General features: G+C 43.1%; 1 protein-coding gene across 2 annotated transcripts in view; it reads left to right on the top strand.

The window, feature by feature from the left end:
• The window catches only part of VAT1L (vesicle amine transport 1 like), a 91,861-nt gene that overhangs the window by 23,883 nt on the left and 48,643 nt on the right, over nucleotides 1-19,335 (top strand). For both annotated transcript variants that reach the window (XM_029053110.2, XM_039910487.1), the window contains exons 3-5: nucleotides 794-1,009; nucleotides 14,243-14,385; nucleotides 18,553-18,656. In XM_029053110.2, coding sequence (XP_028908943.1) covers nucleotides 794-1,009; nucleotides 14,243-14,385; nucleotides 18,553-18,656 — 463 coding nt within the window. The remainder of the gene's footprint in view (nucleotides 1-793; nucleotides 1,010-14,242; nucleotides 14,386-18,552; nucleotides 18,657-19,335) is intronic.

Below are 19,335 nucleotides of genomic sequence, written 5' to 3'. Positions count from 1 at the left end.
TAGTGTGGCCTAGCCAGGGGCAGCATGGTCTAGTGGAAAGAGCACAGGCCTGAGAGTCAGGAGATCTGTGTTCTAGTCCCTGTGTTCTGCCACTGACCTACTGTGTGACCCTGGGCTAGTCACTGAACTTTTTGGGCCTCAGTTTCTTTATCTGTAAAATGAGGATAAAAAACCTATTCTTGCTCCCTCTTTGATTGTGAGCCTCATGTGGAACAAGGATTGTGTCTGACCTGATAATCTTGTATCAACCCCACCACTTAGAACATTGCTTGGCACATAATAATAATAAATAATAATAATTATGGTATTTGTTGAGGGCTTAACTATGTGCCAAGCACTGTGCTAAGCGCTGGGGTAGATACAAGATAATCAGGTTGTCCCATGTGGGGCTCACAGTCTTAATCCCCCTTTTACAAATGAGGTAACTGAGGCAGGTAAGTGGTGGAGCCAGGATTAGAACCAAGGTCCTTCTGACACCCACACTGCTGACTATTCCCGTTATGTGTCCCCTTTGGAAATTTCCTGAACTGAGGCTAGATTAGATAACCTCCCCAACTCCCTATTCCTAAAGGCAGGAATAACCGTATAGTATCAGACCCATGTCTGTCCCAGGCAGGAGAACCAAGACCATTTTCGTTTCATTCTCTGAACTTTTGATGATCTGAATTTCACTCTGTCTCGAGTAGTTTGGGGTACCCCACCTTCTTCTACAGTTCTTATGAAACATTTCTTGGACAATATGGCCAGATTGGCTAACCACCTTAACACAATCATTCTTTGTTTGGCGCTACAGATCGGAGAGAGAGTCATGGCTTTTGTAAACTACAATGCATGGGCTGAGGTCGTTTGCACACCAGCAGACTTTGTCTACAAGATTCCCGATGACATGAGTTTTTCAGAAGCTGCTGCTTTTCCCATGAATTTTGTAACTGCCTACATGATGCTGTTCGAGGTTGCCAACCTGAGAAGTGGGATGTCCGTGCTGGTTCACTCTGCAGGCGGGGGTGTGGTGAGTCCCTGACATTTATCTTCCTCTTTACGGAGCCCCTTGCAATAGATATCTGATGACTGAATTGAGGGAAAACAGACTCATTCAATTTGACTGTGGGGTGTTTTAGTGGGACGCTCACCTACACATACAAAGAATAATACGGGGCATTTTGGAGGTCACTGGGGAGAGGAACCTCTAAGCAATTTATGAATGTCATTTCACCACAATTTTAACAATACTTTCTCCTACAGTAAAAGCTAAATAACTTGAAAACAAAATATTAGTAACCAAAGGTAATTCTGTTCTATGCAGAAGATTAGAATTATAATCCTATTATAGTTGGCAACACAACAAACAATTATAGCTTTGTTACTTTATCAATTTGCCTATAAAGTTTCCAGAAGTAGTACCAGCTTCAGTATTTAGAAGTGTTTAAAACTCGGCTATGCACAATGGCCAAAAGCTTCGCCTCAGTAACTGGGGCTTTTTAAAGTTTGCAAGTTTCCAGAAACATGCATGATAAAGATAATAATAATGACAATAATAATAGTTAAGCACTTACTATGTGCCAAGAACTGCACTAAGCACTGGGATCTTGTCTTACACTGTCGAGTCGTCTTCGACCCACAGAGACGCCATGGACACATCTCTCCCAGAACGCCCCAACTCCATCTGCAATCATTCTGGTAGTGTATCCACAGAGTTTTCTTGGTAAAAACATGGAAGTAAATTTATGCAGTAAAGTTGAGTCTCCCCCATCGACTCTGTCCAGTGCCGCTGCTGCCCAGTACGGGTGAGATTTGACTTGTAAGCAAATTGCCTTCCACTTGCTAGTCACCTCCCAAGCTAGGAATGGAATGGATATGGCTCTGCTTGATTCTCCCTCCCGTAGTCAAGACTGGTAGAGTGCTGGAGACTCTCTAGGTGTGACCCTGAGAGGAGGAGTGCTGGATTAGGTACAAGATAATTAAGTCTCACATGGGGCTCACAGTCTAGGAAGGAGAACAGGTAAAGAATCCCTATTTTGCAGATGAGGGAGCTGAGGCACAGCCAAGTTGAGTGACTTGCCCAAGCTCTGAAAAAATGAGACAAAATCAAGTGGTCCTGAAAAGTTCTTTGTTAATAATCCAGAGAAATGAGCATTAAAATCACTCTCAGTAGGAAGTTCATATAAATGGCGTTCTCATTGGAAAAGATTATGTGACATGTACATCTTTTGATGAAGGGGGAAAAGCCTCTTTCTAAATGTCAGAGACATTTCTAGATAGTTTAATTAAGCTGTGGATTCCTGTGGTGCTAGTCCTCTGCTACCTGCCATGAGTCCTGTTCAGGAATAAAGTTGCCTCTTGCATTTTTAGATAAGGTAAGTGTCACCATGTTGTTCATCTACTCTTGGCATTTTGAAGGAAACGTTTCTGTTCTGTTTTTATCTGTGCCTCCTTCTTTCTCCAGGCCCATTCCCCCATCACAATCCCCTTTCATTCGGTGACACTTTTATTAAGTCACCAGGGATCTGTTGTCCTCTGAAGCTGGTGCAAATATAGCTTGTGTAGAAGAAGTATTGTGATTCTCCCAGTTCACCCCCTGCTCTCTCCCTGGCAGAGGGACTAATAATAACAGTAATAATAGTATTTAAGTGCTTACTATGTGTCAAACACTGTACTAAATGCTGGGTCTGATGGATCCTGTTCTCTCCCTGGCAGAGGAGGTAGTGATAACAATGATGAGGAAAATAATAATGGCATTTGTTAAGTGCTTACTGTGTGTCAACCACTGTACAAAGCACCAAGGTAGATACAGGATAATCAGGTCGGACACAGCCCCTATCCCGTGGGGGGCTCACAGTCTAAGTAGCCAAGGGCTAATGAGAATGGGACACAAAACATACTAAGAGAAGGAGGAGAAGGAGTAGGATAAGGAAGGGCCTGGAAAGCCCGAACCGCTCAGTAATCAGCCCTTGGATAATGGAGAACAGAGTAGATTTACCTGAAGCAATGGTTTGAATAGCTCCAAGCAGAGGGTTTTGCCACACTCAAGCGCACACACACACACACACACACACACACACACTTACTCTGGGACAACACTCAAAAATATTCCAGGAGACCAAGTGTACAGAAAAGATTACTTATTAAACTTTTAATAACTGAAAAGGGTGTTATAGAGTAATAGTCAATAATAATACCAACACAAAGACATATTTTCTGACTAAAATATCAGATATTTTATACCCCACAGTAAAGCAACAGACTTCATTCTATAATTCAAATCTCACCACAATAGGAACATTCTGGAAGGCTGTTCCTTAGGTCAGTGCTTTGAGCACAGTAGATGCTCAATATGTTTGGATGAATGAATGCCTAGCCAGGTCTCGCAGATCTGGTTAAGATAAAGGAGATGAGAACCTTGTTCTCTCCTTGGAGACCTCTGGAACCCTCCAAAAAATCCATAGTCTCATTTTTATTCTGTGAATTTTAGCCAGATTCTTCATATGCCAATCCTAAAAATTGGACCTGGTGACCATGGTTGGTCATAAACTCAGGTCTTTTATATTTTTCAATTCTTGGCTAATATTCGTAACTAGTCAGTGCCAAATTCAGGGAAGAGGTCTTTAGCATGTTAGGAGTTTTAACAATTCTTTTATTACCTTCTTGGAGAGGGGCTTCTTGTCATCAGCAATTAGATCCTTTTTGCTACAGGATACCTCTGGTGTCCTTCTCTGGTCCAGTGAAACTTCTTTTGTTTCTCTCCAACATCAAATATTCTTGCAGCTTCACGATCTCATGTCCTTCAGCCCTATACCCTGTTCTTCTGATCTCGTTGCCTTGAATCAATGAAGTATTGTTTACTCAGCAAGCTAGCCATTTCCTGGTTTTTCTAGACCTTAGGCTCTTTAGCCTAAAATGTCAAGTTTTCTGGCCAACCTTTTTGCCACCACATCAGAAAGGTTTGCAGATGAATGTTCATCAGTAGCTTATTGCTGGGGACTGTCAGGCATATTGTTAGGTGCCTAACACTTGTTAACTAATGATCTACAATAACAGCTAAAGACCAAATGTTTCACTTGTGATCGTGAAGCTATAAGAATACTTGTTGCGCTTCATAAGCAGAATCTAGCATTGCGATTGAATGTTGCAGCAAGAAGAAAATAAAACCAGCTCCGATATGATGAATGTATACGCTATGCACTCCTGAACTAAAGATCAAGTTGTGGCAAAATTGACCCTGGTTTTCTGGAACAACAAGCCATAATTAGCCCTCAGTGAAAATTGCATTTCATACTTTAGCTTCCCACACATGATCTTTAGACACTCAATACACGGTCTCATCTTGTCAGTTTATTATTCTTTGGGGATCTATATCCTTTCACCAATTCTCACTAGAGAGGCCACAACTGCCTCTCTGGTTATTATTTCCCTTATTTAAGAAACAAAATTGGAACCAGTGGGATGTGGTGGAACTCGTAGTTGCCTCACAGTTCACTCAGCTCTCCTCCTTTTGACATTAATAACAATTTGGGGTCAAGCGAGTGTGTTGCAAGAGAACTATGAAACTCCTAGAACAACTCACATGTAAGTCCCACATGGGGCTCACAGTCTAGGAGGGAGAACAGGTAAAGAATCCCTATTTTGCAGATGAGGGAACTGAGGCACAGAGAAGTGATTTGCCCAAGGTCTGAAAAAATGAAACGAAATAAAGTGGTCCTGAAAAGTTCTTCATTAATAATCCAGAGAAATGAGCATTAAAATCACTCTCAGTAGGAAGTTCATATAAATGGGGTTCTCATTGAAAAAGATTGTGACATACATCTTCTGATGAAGGGGAAAAAACCTCTTTCTAAATGTTTATTATTTATTAAGTTGGGTTTTAGGGTCACATCATGAACGCACATGAAGTACAAATACGACCTTTAAGCATCATCTTTGCTACATTAGATAATTCCACTAATGATGAGATTCTAGGAACAGCTAGTAGGTTGGCATGGGAGGAGCTAAGAAAGCCAACTGGGGAATAGGTGGTGAATGGAGCAGAAAAGCAAAGGAGAGATGAGTTGGTGGAGGGCCTTGAATCTGACTGAAATTTTTTTTTATTAGAGTAGAGAAGAGATGTAGGTCTAATAGCACTTCAAGAAGATAATCTGGGCAGTGATGTGTAGTGGAGATTAGAGGAGGGAAAGATTGGAGGCACAAAGATCAGCAAGAAGCTTGCCGCAATAGCATAACTGAGATATGACCAGATCTTGTACCGGAGTGTTAGCTGTTTGGGTGAAAAGAAAGCGGTCGGGAGATGTTGGTGTAGGAAGAAACAACAAGATCTGGCATAAGGTGAGAGTTGAAAGACAGTGAAGAATAGAGGATGACACTGAGGTTGCTGTCTTTTTGGACAGGGAGGATGGTGGTGTTATTATCTGAGAAGGGAGAGTTAGGAGGAGGAGGAGTGGGTTGAGGGAGAAGGGCAAGTACTTTGTGCTTTAGATATTCTGAGTTGTGGGAGGGACTTCCAACTGTGGGAGTCCCTCAAGGCCCCATTCTGGGTCCCTTTCTATTCTCCATCTACACCCAACTCCTTTGGAGAACTCATTCGCTCCCATGGCTTCAACTACCATCTCTATGCAGTGATTACCGACTCTACATCTCCAGTTCTGCTCTCTCTCCCTCTCTGCAGTCTTACATTTCCTCTTGCCTTCAAGGTATCTCTACTTGGATGTTCCACTGACACCTCAGTCTTTGTGTCCAAAATAGAACTCATCTTCCCACACAAACCCTGCCCTCCTCCTTATTTTCCCATCACTGTAGACAGCACCACCATCCTTCCTGTCTTGCAGGGCCTTAACCTTGATGTTATCCTTGACTCATCTCTCTCACTCAACCCACATATTCAGTCAGTCACTAAATCCTGTTGGTTCAACCTTGACAACATCACTAAAATTCCCCTTTTCCCTCTGCTCCTCCACCTCTCCCTTCCCATCCCCACAGCATTGTACTCGTCCGCTCAACTGTATATATTTTCGTTACCCTATTTATTTATTTTGTTAATGAATTGTACATCGCCTTGATTCTGTTTAGTTGCCATTGTTTTTACGAGATGTTCTTCCCCTTGACGCTGTTTAGTGCCATTGTTCTTGTCTGTCCGTCTCCCCCGATTAGACTGTAAGCCCGTCAAACGGCAGGGACTGTCTCTATCTGTTGCCGACTTGTTCATCCCAAGCGCTTAGTACAGTGCTCTGCACATAGTAAGCGCTCAATAAATACTATTGAATGAATGAATGAATAAAATCAGCCCCTTCCTCTCCATTAAAACAACTACCACATTAATCCAAGCACTTATCCTATCCCACCTTGATTAGTGCATCAGCCTCCTTGCTGACCTTCCTGCCTTTTGTCTCTCTCCACAGAGCACACTAGGCTGTCACCACCATAACTGCACCCATTCTACCCTTTTCCATCTTTGTTTCAAAAGATACCAGAGATGCCTGTTTCTTCACCATTACTGGAGTCAAGGGTTTAACCGGCAAGGGAATGCAGATGGTTTAGTATAACCCCTCACTGCTACTAGAAAAACAACTACATGTCCCACTGATGATGGGATACTCCCTACAGTCCCCTCAACAAAATCCATTGGAGAAGTACCTAGGTTGAATCTACAAAGAGGTTCACAGGCATCTAAACACGTCTTCTTGTGGGTGTGCCTGTAGACTTGGAAGAGTTTCCTGGGGTTTGGAAGTGTCTCCAACACCAGCAACTAAATCTCTTCCAGAATATATTGAACAGAAGCATATTGATAATACAACCCTGTTTGACCCCACTGGGGAATGGGAAGATGTCAGATAGAGCACTCTGAGTTCTGCTATTACTGGCCATTCAATCAATCAGTCAATCAGTGATATTTATTAAGCATTGATTAATGCCTTGTACATGTGAAGCCCGGTAATAAGCATTAGGAAGGCTTCAACAGAATCACTATGCTCCTTTTCTGCCTTCCAGGAGTTTTCGATCTAATGGGGAATTCCATCATTTAGTACTGATTTCATTATCTTGATGAATTTCTCAAGACAGCCAAATTTACTTTAGCAGCCAGAGCCCAGATCAAATGTTTTTGCAAGGTCTGATGAAGACAGTTTAGAGAGCTTGCTCCCTGGATTTTTCCTGTATCTGATTATCTGGGAAGATTCATATCCAATATGTCATACCGTGGTCTAAAGCCAAATTGCAGTTCTGGATGTGTTTAGTTAATGATGTTTTTGAAATAAGAATGATACTTTGAGGACTTGATTTAGAATATAATCACTCATTCCACGGAAGTAGTTGATCATTTTGTCTGTGGCTGTCAACATCTATTAAAGTTTCAATACATTTAGATTAACTGGGTTTCTTTTTTTTGCTTTTTCCAAGGTCGAGAAGCAAGCCTTCTGGGGTAACTAGGTAGACCTCTGGTTCCAGAAATGAGGAGGAAATTTGGAAGAACAGTGTTTACAACCCTACCCACTCATATGTACTGAGTTTGCTGGCTATGCCAGGGCCATACAGCCGTTACTCACATTTTGGCAAAAACCACGCAAGCACATTTCACCCAGATGAGATTTTTATCAAACAAGCTTTGGAAAATGTGCAAGATGATCATACTGCATGTGCATTTTGTAGTTCTTTCCCCTGGGCAACGTCTAGCAGCTGCCTGACGAAAAGTGCTATGTTTCACTGGCGTGTTTGAAAAAATGTGTTTGAAGGTGTTTTGTTGGCTGTGAAGTTTCCCTCGCCCTCCTGAAAAGGACAGAGATTGCCCCTTCCGGCCTGCATCCTGTTTGATTAAAGATTGGGTCTGTCTGACCCTGCTGTCTCAGGGTGGCGGGGGGAAATCCAAAGATCACCAAGAAAGCTTAGAATGCTGTCTGGGTGTTCCTCAGCAACATCAGCCTTGGAGCTGCAAAAGTCTTGGTTGGGGAAAGGAGACCTGGTTAAAGGAAGTAGGTTAAGAGTGCGAAGACTTGAGTTGGGGGCAGGTGCAAAATGCAGTATGTCAGTCAGGCAGACATGCCAACATCAGTTTCCTGGGTGGGCTTTGAGGAGGGGCTAGTAGTATGTGGCTGCCAAAGCAGTTCTCTTGCCGTACGGTTTTTGCTTAGGCGTTTGTCTTGCCTTTCAAAGATTTAGGTGAAAAATGAATATTTCCAGTGAAAATATCCAATCAAAAACTACTTTTGCCCAGGGCAGAGGTGGTATGGGTATTTAGGTGCAGTCATAGGCTGGGAGTGTGTTTTCATTCAATATACTTAATCATCATGTTGTGGTACCTCTAGATTGCAGTCTCTGGTAAGTATTTTAGGTTGTATTCTCTATAAAACATTCATCATCCTCATTGGCATTTGTTGAGCACCTCTACTGTGTGCAGAGCAATCACTGTACCAGGTACTTACTGTGTGCAGAGCCCTGTACAGGCACTTAATGTGTGCAGAACACTTTAGGAATTCGGTGAGACACTTGAGAACATACACTAGATATATCAGATACATTCCTAATCCCCAGGAGCTTAAAATTCGATGGGAAAGACAGAAGGGCATTAATTACCAAATTGCTATGGATAAAAGAGCAAAGCATGGATATAATTGATACAAATCAAAGTAAAAATGTCAGTAAATAGTGTTCAAATGCATAAAGGACTATACATGTGTGCATGAGCACTGCATTCGTGCGTCACATTGGCTCTAACAATTTGTCCGTTCACTTGTATCAAATGAATTCACAGCATATCCTCAATGAAGCCTGTATATGTCCAGAGTCTTGGGTTATCTCTGACCCGCTAAATGCTCTTCTCTTCCCTCGTGTGCCATAGGGTCATTCGCCACTGGTGATAAATGAGCATTTAATGGCATTTTACTCTTTAATCCAGCTCTCTTCTTACACATCCAATTCAATAAATCCTTGGTCTTGCCCAATTTATTCCACCTCCGCATGTCAAATAATCCTTTTAGCTTAATTTCCAAGCAATTGGGCCGAAGTCATATTTATGCTTTTGACTAAAATTTGTCATAGCTGAATCAGGCAGATTTTCTTTGGCATTCCTGCTGTCACCAGTTAAATGACATCACTCAAACTTTCATATCATAAATTGGATCTGAATAATCAAAAGCCACAGTAATTACATTGCACTATCCAGAAGAACCAGCAGGGTCAACAGATTTCAAATTTCTTACTCTTTACAATTGACCAGTTTAGAAGGAAATGAATAAATCTAAATGGGATGGATCAGTATCTAAAACAATTGGCACAATAATCTGGAAAATGGCTAAATGAAATATGTGCATTCAGAAAAGACTTTTAGAATTTTTCCAATGTATTTAACCATCCTCATACTTTAGGGGCCCAGTAAAGTTTCATGGTTTTTTGTTCTGGGTTTTTTGGGGGTTCAAATCCATACACCATTTCCTATCATAGGTAATGACATTTGGATTTGATGCTGCTTTGCCCAGCTAAGAAGATAGGCAAAAAAACAATTCGTAAGAGAAGATCCTAAAGCATCTTCATCTTAATAATAATAATGTTGGTATTTGTTAAGCACTTACTATGTGCAGAGCACTGTTCTAAGCGCTGGGGTAGATACAGGGTCATCAGGTTGCCCCACGTGCGGCTCACAATTAATCCCCATTCTACAGATGAGGTAACTGAGGCACAGAGAAGTGAAGTGACTTGCCCACAGTCACACAGCTGACAAGTGGCAGAACCGGGAGTCGAACTCATGACCTCTGACTCCGAAGCCCAGGCTCTTTCCACTGAGCCACGCTGCTTCCCAGAGGAATGGGCCCATCACATCATCCTCTTGTGCTCTTTTCCCACATTATTCTCTTTGGGTGTCTGAAAGGGATGAATGCCACATGCACACAGTGTAATTCTTCCACTGAGTAAATCTTGAGTAAGTCATGTTATTATTTCCTTTTCTTTATTCACTCCATCCTCACCCGCCAATGCTCTCTAACTCCCATCCACACTAGCTTGCCCTCCTTTAATCCTTTAAACCTCCAATCCCCAAGCTCCTCTGCACCTCACCCCCATCCTCTCCCCTTTCATACTGCATTCCCAGACTCACCGCCCTCTCTCCTGTCCCAGTCTCTGTGTCTCCCCTGTACCCTCTCTGTCACCAGGCCATCCCCATATCCCTAGGAATCGTGAACTCAGCCAGCGTGGCTTTGTTTTTTAAACACTTGTCCCCCAGCAGCTGCCCAAGCCCCTTAGCTATAGCCCAGATACCCCATAGACATGGGGCAGCTGGGAGAGGACAGACCAGAGCAGGGAAGATAGGGGGTAGTGGAGTGGCAGTCACTTCTCAGGCCTCTCCCCACCCTTCAAATCCTCTCCTCACTGTCATGGAGCCTTTGGAAGTCCAGGACAGTATGGGCTGCATGGGACCTGTGTAGCATGGAAGGGTCAGGTACTGCTAGAGCAGGATGAGATTAAAAAAGAAAATACCCCAGGGTGGGTTTGGAATTTGGGGATCCAGTTTAGGGGAGTACACAGGGAAAACCATGGGGACAGAAGTTTAAAATATTAAAGGAGGGCAAATATAAGTTTTAATTTCTAACTGGGAAAGAGGAAGAATCAACTAAAATGGACAGGTGATAAACATTGAAAAACAGCTAACCTGGTAAAGAATGAAATTACCTAGAGCAGACAGTTGTCTATTCTGTCCCTAAAGATCTCTAAGGATGGATACATCACAGCCTCCCTTGGTAGCCAGTTACAGTGTGTTATCATCCTGACAACCAAGATATCCTTCCTCCTTTCCGTTCAGTGTCTCTCCTGCGTTAATTCCAGCCCATGAGCTCTTGTTCGATGTTTAGTAGAATTGGAACACAGCTGGTCACCATCCTCCCCGTGAAAGCCTTCACAGACTTAAAGGCAGTTAAATCACCCCTCAGCCTTCTCTTCTCCAGAATAAACAACTCCAGTTTACTGAATTTTTCCCCCTATTTTAAAATAATCTTTTGTCTCTCTTCTCTGGGCACTCTCCAGTTTCTCCACAGACTTGTTGAAAGGTCATTGATGAAAACTGGGTCCAGAAGGTCTAATGAATTCTCAGCTCTTGCACGTCATAGACCTGCTGATGCACCTCGGTACCAAAATTGTCTTCTTTATTAACAGCACTACCTTGCTCATTCATATTCAGCCTCTGCTCATCTTTGATCCTTAAGGTCTTTTTCTGCTAATCTTTCCCCATCCTGTCTTCACCTTCATCCCTATTCATTTTCATCCCACCGTGGTAGGTCCATTTTTCAATTTATCTTGGTCATATTGAATTTGATTGCTGTTTTTCAAGCGACCCTGCCCAATTTAGGATTCTCCGTAAATTAGATGACGTGGCTCTCAGCTCCTTCATCCAGGTCACCAGCAAAGGCTTTGAATAGGATGGATACCTTTAAGGTTCCACTCAGTACATTTTTCTTCATTAAATTTGATTGAATAAGCATCTGCCTTCCTCTTTGACACATTTCCACAAATTAGAAAAGTGTTCAGTGTTTTCATCCAAACCCAGCAAATCCCAATTCCTGGCTTTACCATCTGCCCCTTCTATTTCCCCTAGACCCTTTCTTTCTAAATTAAACTGGCAGCTCAACTTTAGATGGGTCATTTTCTTTTCACTTTTACTCTTTCACTACTTGCAACTAAGGGCATGCATGATGTCACCTTCTTCCTATCCATTTTGCCAAATCACGTAAAATGACTCTTTTCAGTTATGGCCCACTCCATATTCTATCTGTCAACTAGTATGCATGCAGTACCACAGATGCAATAGCAGAGCCTTAGGGTCTTCAAATACATGATTGGGCATGGTCTCTGCCACTGGAAGCAGCATGTCCTAGTGGATAGAGCACGGGCCTGGGTGCCAGAAGGACCTGAGTTCTAATCCTGGCTCTGCCACTTGTCTGCTGTGTGACCTTGGGCAAGTCACTTCACTTCTCTGTGCCTTAGTTGCCTCATCTGTAAAATGGGAATTAAGACTGTGAGCCCCTTGTGAGACAGGGACCGTGTCCAAAGTGATTAGCTTCTATCTACCCCAGCGCTTAGAACAGTGCTTGACACATAGTAAGCACTTAACAAATATCATTATTATTATTATTATTAGAGTATCCAGAATATGCTCATCTCCTGAAGGTTAGCACCAAGGTGCAGATCTACAGAGCTTTGTTAATTATTTGGGTAATTTAGCCCCAGAAGGTCTCATTTAAACGAATGAGAAATAATGAATGCAATTTTCACTGAGTAGAAAGAGATCAGCTTGGTGGAAATCTGCGGAAGCTGCAGTAAAACACCTTCATCTTGGAGCAGTCCTCTAGATCCCCGCCTCCCCCCTCAAAAAACAAAAATGAAAACAAAACCCTATTGGAGGGAGGATGCCTGGGGACCAGCGCTGAGAGATGCATACTTAAGAAGCACCCAGAGAGCACTGAGGGCTCCTCGCCAGCCTGGCTCCAAATGGAGATGCAGGGAGGGGGCTGGGTCAGCCTGCCCCCCCCCCCCCCAGGAAAGCTATCCTCTGGAGCCATTTGAATGAGAGTTGGGCTAAACCAGGAGACATGAGGTCAGCAATTGGATATTTGCCCAAACATGCACCTCCTGGCTTCCTCCTTTGGAGTCAATTCCCTGTGTCTTCATGTTCACTTTATTTCTAAGAACCCAAGGCTTTGAAGCACTAGCACAGATCTCATCCTTCTTTCCCTGGGGACAGAGGGTCCTAGAGCTGAATATGGTCTCTTCATTGTGAGAAACCTAACTAGTTCAATAAACTGCATTTGCATTCCTTGATTAGATGATCAGATTCATTAAACTTTTGGCAAACACAGCAAAGGCTTCTTCCTTGATCTAATTTTGAGCTCTCATTATTATTCTGACTGTTAGCTTGAAAATAATGCTGTCAATAATCATGTTCTCCATTGGATTTTTCTGCCATCATCCGGGAAAAGACTTGGCTTTTCTACCCAGGCGATGGTCCTCATGACACTATCCCCACTTGCTCACCTGGGGTCTTGTGGCCCATTAATAAACAGAGGGAGATGAATGTGTGGGACCAGATGGAGTTTGCCCATAGATCCTGATGTACTTTCTGTCTGGTGTGGAAAGGCAAAGGGTCAAACATTGGCAGGGAGAGGGAAAAAGAAAGCAAAGACTTGTCCAGGAGTCTTACACATATCCAGGGCCCAAGTAGGAGGCAGCAGATGATCAAAATCTCAGGTAAGGGATTCTGAAATGGGGTGGTGGGTTGGGAGAGAAGTTGGCCCACTTAACAAAGCCCTGATTTCTTGGACATGCAAATAACTACCACCATTTTATGATGTCAAGGAGCTTTTCTGCTTGAATAGATTCAAGTGGTTTCTATGGGTCTGTCCTCACTCACTTAGACTGTTGAGCTTCTTATGGGACAGGGACTAAGAACTGTTCAACACAAATCTACCTACCCCAGGCCTTAGCCCACTTCTTGGCACATAGTAGGTGTTCACTAAATACAGTAACATCATAAATACAGTGACGTGATCAATCAAATACCATGGTCGATTAATGAGTGCCCTATTAAGTTTGAGAAAGAGATACAATCTACAGATGTAAAAATTAAAGTCTGTTGGTAAACAGCTAGCCAAAGGTTTATATCAAAACTTAGGTCTTATTTGATATCTCGTAATTCCAAAAGATACTGTTGGAAGCGTATATTTCATGTGGTAATGTAAAAATCCACATATAGTAACCCACCGTGGAAGGTGAAATAGATTTTTCTCTTACCTGCCTTTAATTGCAATAAGGGAAAGTGAAAAGAAAATTACATTTTCTGAAATTAGATTTCCAGCCTAATTTAGCCCGATCATAGTAATGCACACATAAATACCGCAATGAGCAAAGAGGAGTTTTCTCATATGCCCTTGGGAGCCAAGTGTCCCTCCTCAACTGTGACAAAAACCAAACTAGCAGGAAAGAGATACTGGCAGGTTTTAGCTTTTAAGTCTTCATAAAAAAGTTCCAATTTGTGATCAAAAATTTATCTTCACTGTGTAACTCTTAAATGTTGAACTTATTGATAAAATTTAAAAATCGTGTACTGCCGTGGTGCATTCATTTTAAAGGGGAAAGTTTGTCATTGTCAAGTTTTACTTATAAACTAGGAAACAGAATTTTAAACAGTGTGCTCAGATTCCCATTTTGGAAACCCAGTAGCAGATCGGTTTGGGGAGGGAATACTGTACATAAGTGGCTGATTCAATTATTTCATTTTCAGGGTCAAGCTGTTGCACAGCTCTGCTCAACAGTCCCCAATGTCACTGTCTTTGGGACTGCATCTTCTTTCAAGCATGAAGCAATCAAAGATTCAGTGACCCACCTTTTTGACAGGAATGTAGACTATGTGCAAGAAGTAAAAAGGTAAGATATTTTGTCTCCAAGATCAACTGGCAGCACATTACTTTCTGTCCTCTGGCCCAACGGTGAAATCCATGCTCGCTCATAGTTCCAGATGCCGCCTGGTCAAGAAGAGTCTGTAAAATGTAGTTTCCTAGCCGGGAGGTGTGTCTCTGTTGCTCATATGTCTCAATTTCATTTGCTTCTCACAGGAAGTTAGAAACCAAGATATCACCTCCCAGCGTTTCTCTTTTTAACACCACTTAGTGCAAACTCTGCTGCTTCCCACATTCTCCTCAGAGTGTAACAAAATTTATTGCAAATACCAGACATTTCTGCCTGGCTAGCCGCTCCCTTTCTGTTCCAATATGTAAAACATTGCTAAAATCCTCCCTTTCCTCTCCATCCAAACTAGTACCACGTTAATACGATCACAAATCCTATCCCACCTGGATTACTGCATCAGCCTCCTTGCTGTCCTCCCAGGTTCCTGCCTCTCCCCACCCCAGTCCATACTTCCCTCTGCTGCCTGGATCATTTTTCTACAAAAACATTCAGAATATGTCTCCCCGCTCCTCAAAAAGCTCCAGTGGTTGCCTGTCCACCTCCGCTTCAAACAAAAACTCCTCCCTTTTGGCTTTAAAGCACTTCATCACCTTGCCTCCTCCTACCTCACTATGCTACTCTCCTACTACAACCCAGCCCGCACACTTCGCTCCTCTAACGTTAACCTTCTCGCGATGCCTCCATCTCGCCTATCTCGTGGCTGACCCCTCGCCCACGTCCTGCCTCTGGCCTGGAACACCCTCACTCCTCAAATCTGACAGACTGTTACTCTCCCTCCCTTCAAAGCCTTATTGAAGGCACATCTCCTCCAGGAGGCCTTCCCTGACTAAGCCCCCCTTTCCTCTTCTGCCACTCTCTTCTGCGTTGCCTGAGTTGCTCCCTCTGTTCTTCCTCCCTTCCAGCCCCACAACACTTTTGTACATATCTGTCATTTATTTTTTATATTGTCTGACTCATTGTGGGCAGGGAATGTGTCTCCTTATTGTTGCATTGTACTCTCCCAAGGGCTTAGTACAGTGCTCTGCACACAGTAAGCACTCAATAAATACAATTGAGTGAATGAATTGAATGAATACAATTGGGATAATAGTAAACGTGGCACTTGTTAAGCGCTTAATATGGGCAAAGCACTGTACTAAGCAGTGGGTAGATATGAGATAATCAGGTCGCACATGGGCCCACTGTCCAAGTAGGTGGGAGTACAGGTATTGAACCCCCATTTTACTGATGAGGAAGCTGAGGCACAGAGAAGTTAAGTGACTTGCCCAAGATCACACAGCAGTAAGTGGTGGAGTCAGGATTAGAACCCAGGTCCCCTGACTCTTAGACCCGTGCTTTTTCCGCTAGACCATGCTGCTTCTCTAATGTAGGGTCTCAGTCCAGTGACACATTCAGCCTTTTTCTTACTCTTTTCATCTGAGACTTCTGATTCCTCCTATATTCCTCATAATCTTCATGTTCTTTTATCCTTATTTCCCTGCAGAGCATTTTGTATTCATCACCCATTTGTCCTTCTGCCTTCATCTTGCTTTTCTTCCCAAGAGCTGAATCATTTCCTGACTGAGCCAGGGCCTTCCAATTCCCTTTCTTATCTTCATTCACTCTTGCTGCCTCCATTAGGATCGATAAGCATATCATGATCTCCGTCTATTCCCGGTTTGGCATTGTGTTTCAGATCTCTTCTCATCAGCTCATCTGTGAAGGCATTCTTGTCAAAGCAGCATCTCAGCAGTGATCTTTGTGCTTTCTTTATGAGGTTTGCATGGTAATATTAATTTTCACACACTGTAGTCTGATTTGACCCAGTGAAGATGAAATTCCCACCAATGACTGACATGTCAGATTTCCTGGTGTTTCTTTCAGGCTACAGTCGGCTCGTTGTCATGGTGTTTCTTTCGAGGTTTCTCCACATCCACTGTCTTTCCCTTCTGATAATTTTGTATTTAGCACGACTTAGTGGAAAGAGTCAGGAGACCTGAGTTCTTGTTCCAAGTCCGCCACCTGCCTACTTGGCAACCTTAGGCTAGTCACCTAACTTCTCTGTGCCTCAGTTTCCTCATCTGTAAAATTGGGATAAAATACCCATGCTCCCTACCTCTTAGACTGTGAGCTCCATGTGGGTCAGGTATGGTCTCCAATCTGATTATCTTGTATCTACCCCAGTGCTTAGCGCACAGAAAGTGCTTAATAATACCATCCTTATTATGGAAGTTCACTTGGTTCTCTAAAGCACATCTCTTTAGCTGGGTTCTTTGCTTTTTCCTGTTTCTGCTACAGAATTAACCAGCCTCGTGTCCTTGTTCACCCTCACTGCTTCTGACAAGTTCATCTCAATCTCCTTGCACAACTGCAAAGGAAGCAGTGTAGCATTTTGGAAAAAGCATAAGCCTGGGAGCCAGAGGACCTGGGTTCTAATCCCAGCTCCATCACTTGCCTGCTGGATGACCTTGGGCAAATCACTTAATTTATCTGTGCCTAAGTTTCCTCAACTGCAAAGTAGGGATTCTCCCTCCTACTTGGCTGTGAACTACATGTGGGACAGGGACTATATCCAGTCTCTTTCACCTGTACCTGCCCTAGTGCTTAGAACAGTGCTTGACACATAGTAAGTGTTTAACAAATACCATAAAGAACCCTGCAAATCTTGATACTTTCTACGAAGTAGATTAAAATGGAATTACAGTTCTCCTATAACCCGGAGTTGTATTCCTGAAGAACCTTGCTTTACAGAAAACTCAGCTGGTAATGCTCATGTCTTGACTTGTGCCATGCACATGGTCAAAACCATTTCTTCCCAAACTACATCATATTGCATCCAGACAGGTACACATTGTGGAAAGAATGTTTCCTAATTCCCCAAAAGCCTTTCATCTGAAATGCCTAATGAAATCACGTGTGATGGCCAAGCTGACCGTATGCAATTCCCTCCTCTTCTGTCAGCTGGTGTCCGTTCTGCTGTTAGGCTGTAAACTTGGACCAGTTTCACAGTTTGCTATTGATCAGTCCACAGTTGGAATGATCCCAAAGTGGAGAGGGAATGCTCCAGCTCTCAAGAAGGAGCATGGCCTTCTGTTTCCCAACAGCCCCATTTTGACCTCTGTGGTTTGATGCCCAGATGCTTAATTCAGTGCTTTGCACAAAGCAGACATTCAGGAAATACTGTTGATCGACTGCTGCACCGAAAAATACCTGTTGTCCACTCTTCGATCGTGATATCAATTTCTTCAACCTCCTTGTTTCCAGTGATGTTGGCATACAGCTTCTCTATCTCTTGCTGGTTGACATCAGCAGGCGCTTCAGCTGTTAGAGTTCTCATGTTTTGCATAGCAATGTAAATAGTGATGCTCTTGTTCAATCAGTCAGTCAGTAGTATTTATTGAATGCCTACTGTGTGAGCTGAGCACTCTTCTGAGCACTTTGTTCTCGATCCTGGCCTCCAATGGGTTTGCAGTCTAGCAGATTGAATTTTGAATTACATCCTGTGGAATGCCAGGTTGTGGATGGTAATCAGTCTGATGCAAGAATCCTTGATTTTTTGTTGCTGCGTGTAATGTTGTTTTGCAAGAAAATGTGGCAAAAATGCATTTGGGCTGCTTGCTTCCATGGGATATGGCTACTTACCACCCCAATTTGGCCAGTTTGCTCTCGAGAATAGTTGTGGCACAGTCAAGGGCCTCTGCTCTCCCAGTAATAGCTCAATGCCTTCCCAGGTAATGTGACCTCCCAAGAGTATTATGCTCAGCTGTGTGTTGCTGTTGAGAGCTCTCCCTACACCCCACTCATACTCTCACCCTAATGTGGAGGTAGGAGAAAGATTTTCTGGTTATCTCACAATCTGAAGAAGTAGATTAAACTGCATGGGATTTCTTCCAGCAAATATTCTGTTTCCAGTTTCGGTGACAGTAACCTCTTACATGGGCATCTATAGTTGGGTTGCAGGAGACAGTACCAGCCAGATTCTTTGATGTCACCACTAAATTCTGCATTTAATCTAGAATTTTTATTGAATCCTCAACTCTTTCAACGAGTTCCAGTTTTAATCTTCAGATAATCCTGCCCCAAGTGATAAAGAGGAATTAAGTTGAAGCTCGATATACTATAATCTTTGCCATTCTTGTCTTTCAGAATCTCTGTCGAGGGTGTAGACATTGTTTTGGATTGTCTTTGTGGAGAAAATACCGGAAAAGGCCTCAGTCTTCTCAAACCCCTTGGGACATACATTTTGTATGGTAAGTCCTGAAAAGTAGTGGTAATTGTATTTATTCTTCACCTACTTAGTGCAGTGCAGAATACTCAGCACTGAGAAGAATTACAAGAGAAGAATGAGACAAGGTCCTGGCCCTCAAGGTACTTAGAGTCTCTTAGGGACTCAAACATGCAACACAATATAAGCATATAGATTTTCGTAAAAGCTAAGAAAACCCCAGAGGGTGATTTACTGAGTGCTTAGAGTCTCATGGCGGGTGGGGGGTGGAACTCAAACAGGCAAAACAATATAGACACGTGGATTTTCATCAGAGCTAATGAAACCCAGAGGATGGTTTACTGAGAGCCCGGGGAGTTAGTCAGTGAAGGCTTCCTGAATGAGGTAGACGTTAAAGACAAGGAGGGCTGTGATTTGGTGAAGCAGCATAGGGGAGGCATTCCTGCTGGTGCAGAGGGGTGGGATGATGATATGAGGGGTGGCTCAAAACCAGGAGAATCAAGAGCAGGAATGAGAGAAGGTTAGCCTAGATGGGGTGGACAACATTAGCTGGAGTATAGCCCTAGAAGTTGACTAGGTCTGGGGAGCCAATGGATCTTGGAGCTACAATTCCTGCACAGAATACCCCAGCAGCCGCTAACACCTCTGGAGGAGTTAAGGGACAGGAATGGGGAGGGAGGGAAGAGAGCTGGGAATGAAAATAC

The sequence above is a fragment of the Ornithorhynchus anatinus genome, chromosome X2 (genome assembly GCF_004115215.2).
Source record: "Ornithorhynchus anatinus isolate Pmale09 chromosome X2, mOrnAna1.pri.v4, whole genome shotgun sequence".
NCBI lineage: Eukaryota > Metazoa > Chordata > Mammalia > Monotremata > Ornithorhynchidae > Ornithorhynchus > Ornithorhynchus anatinus.
Note: the sequence above shows the minus strand (reverse complement) of the source record. Positions and strands in the feature narration are given on the sequence as shown.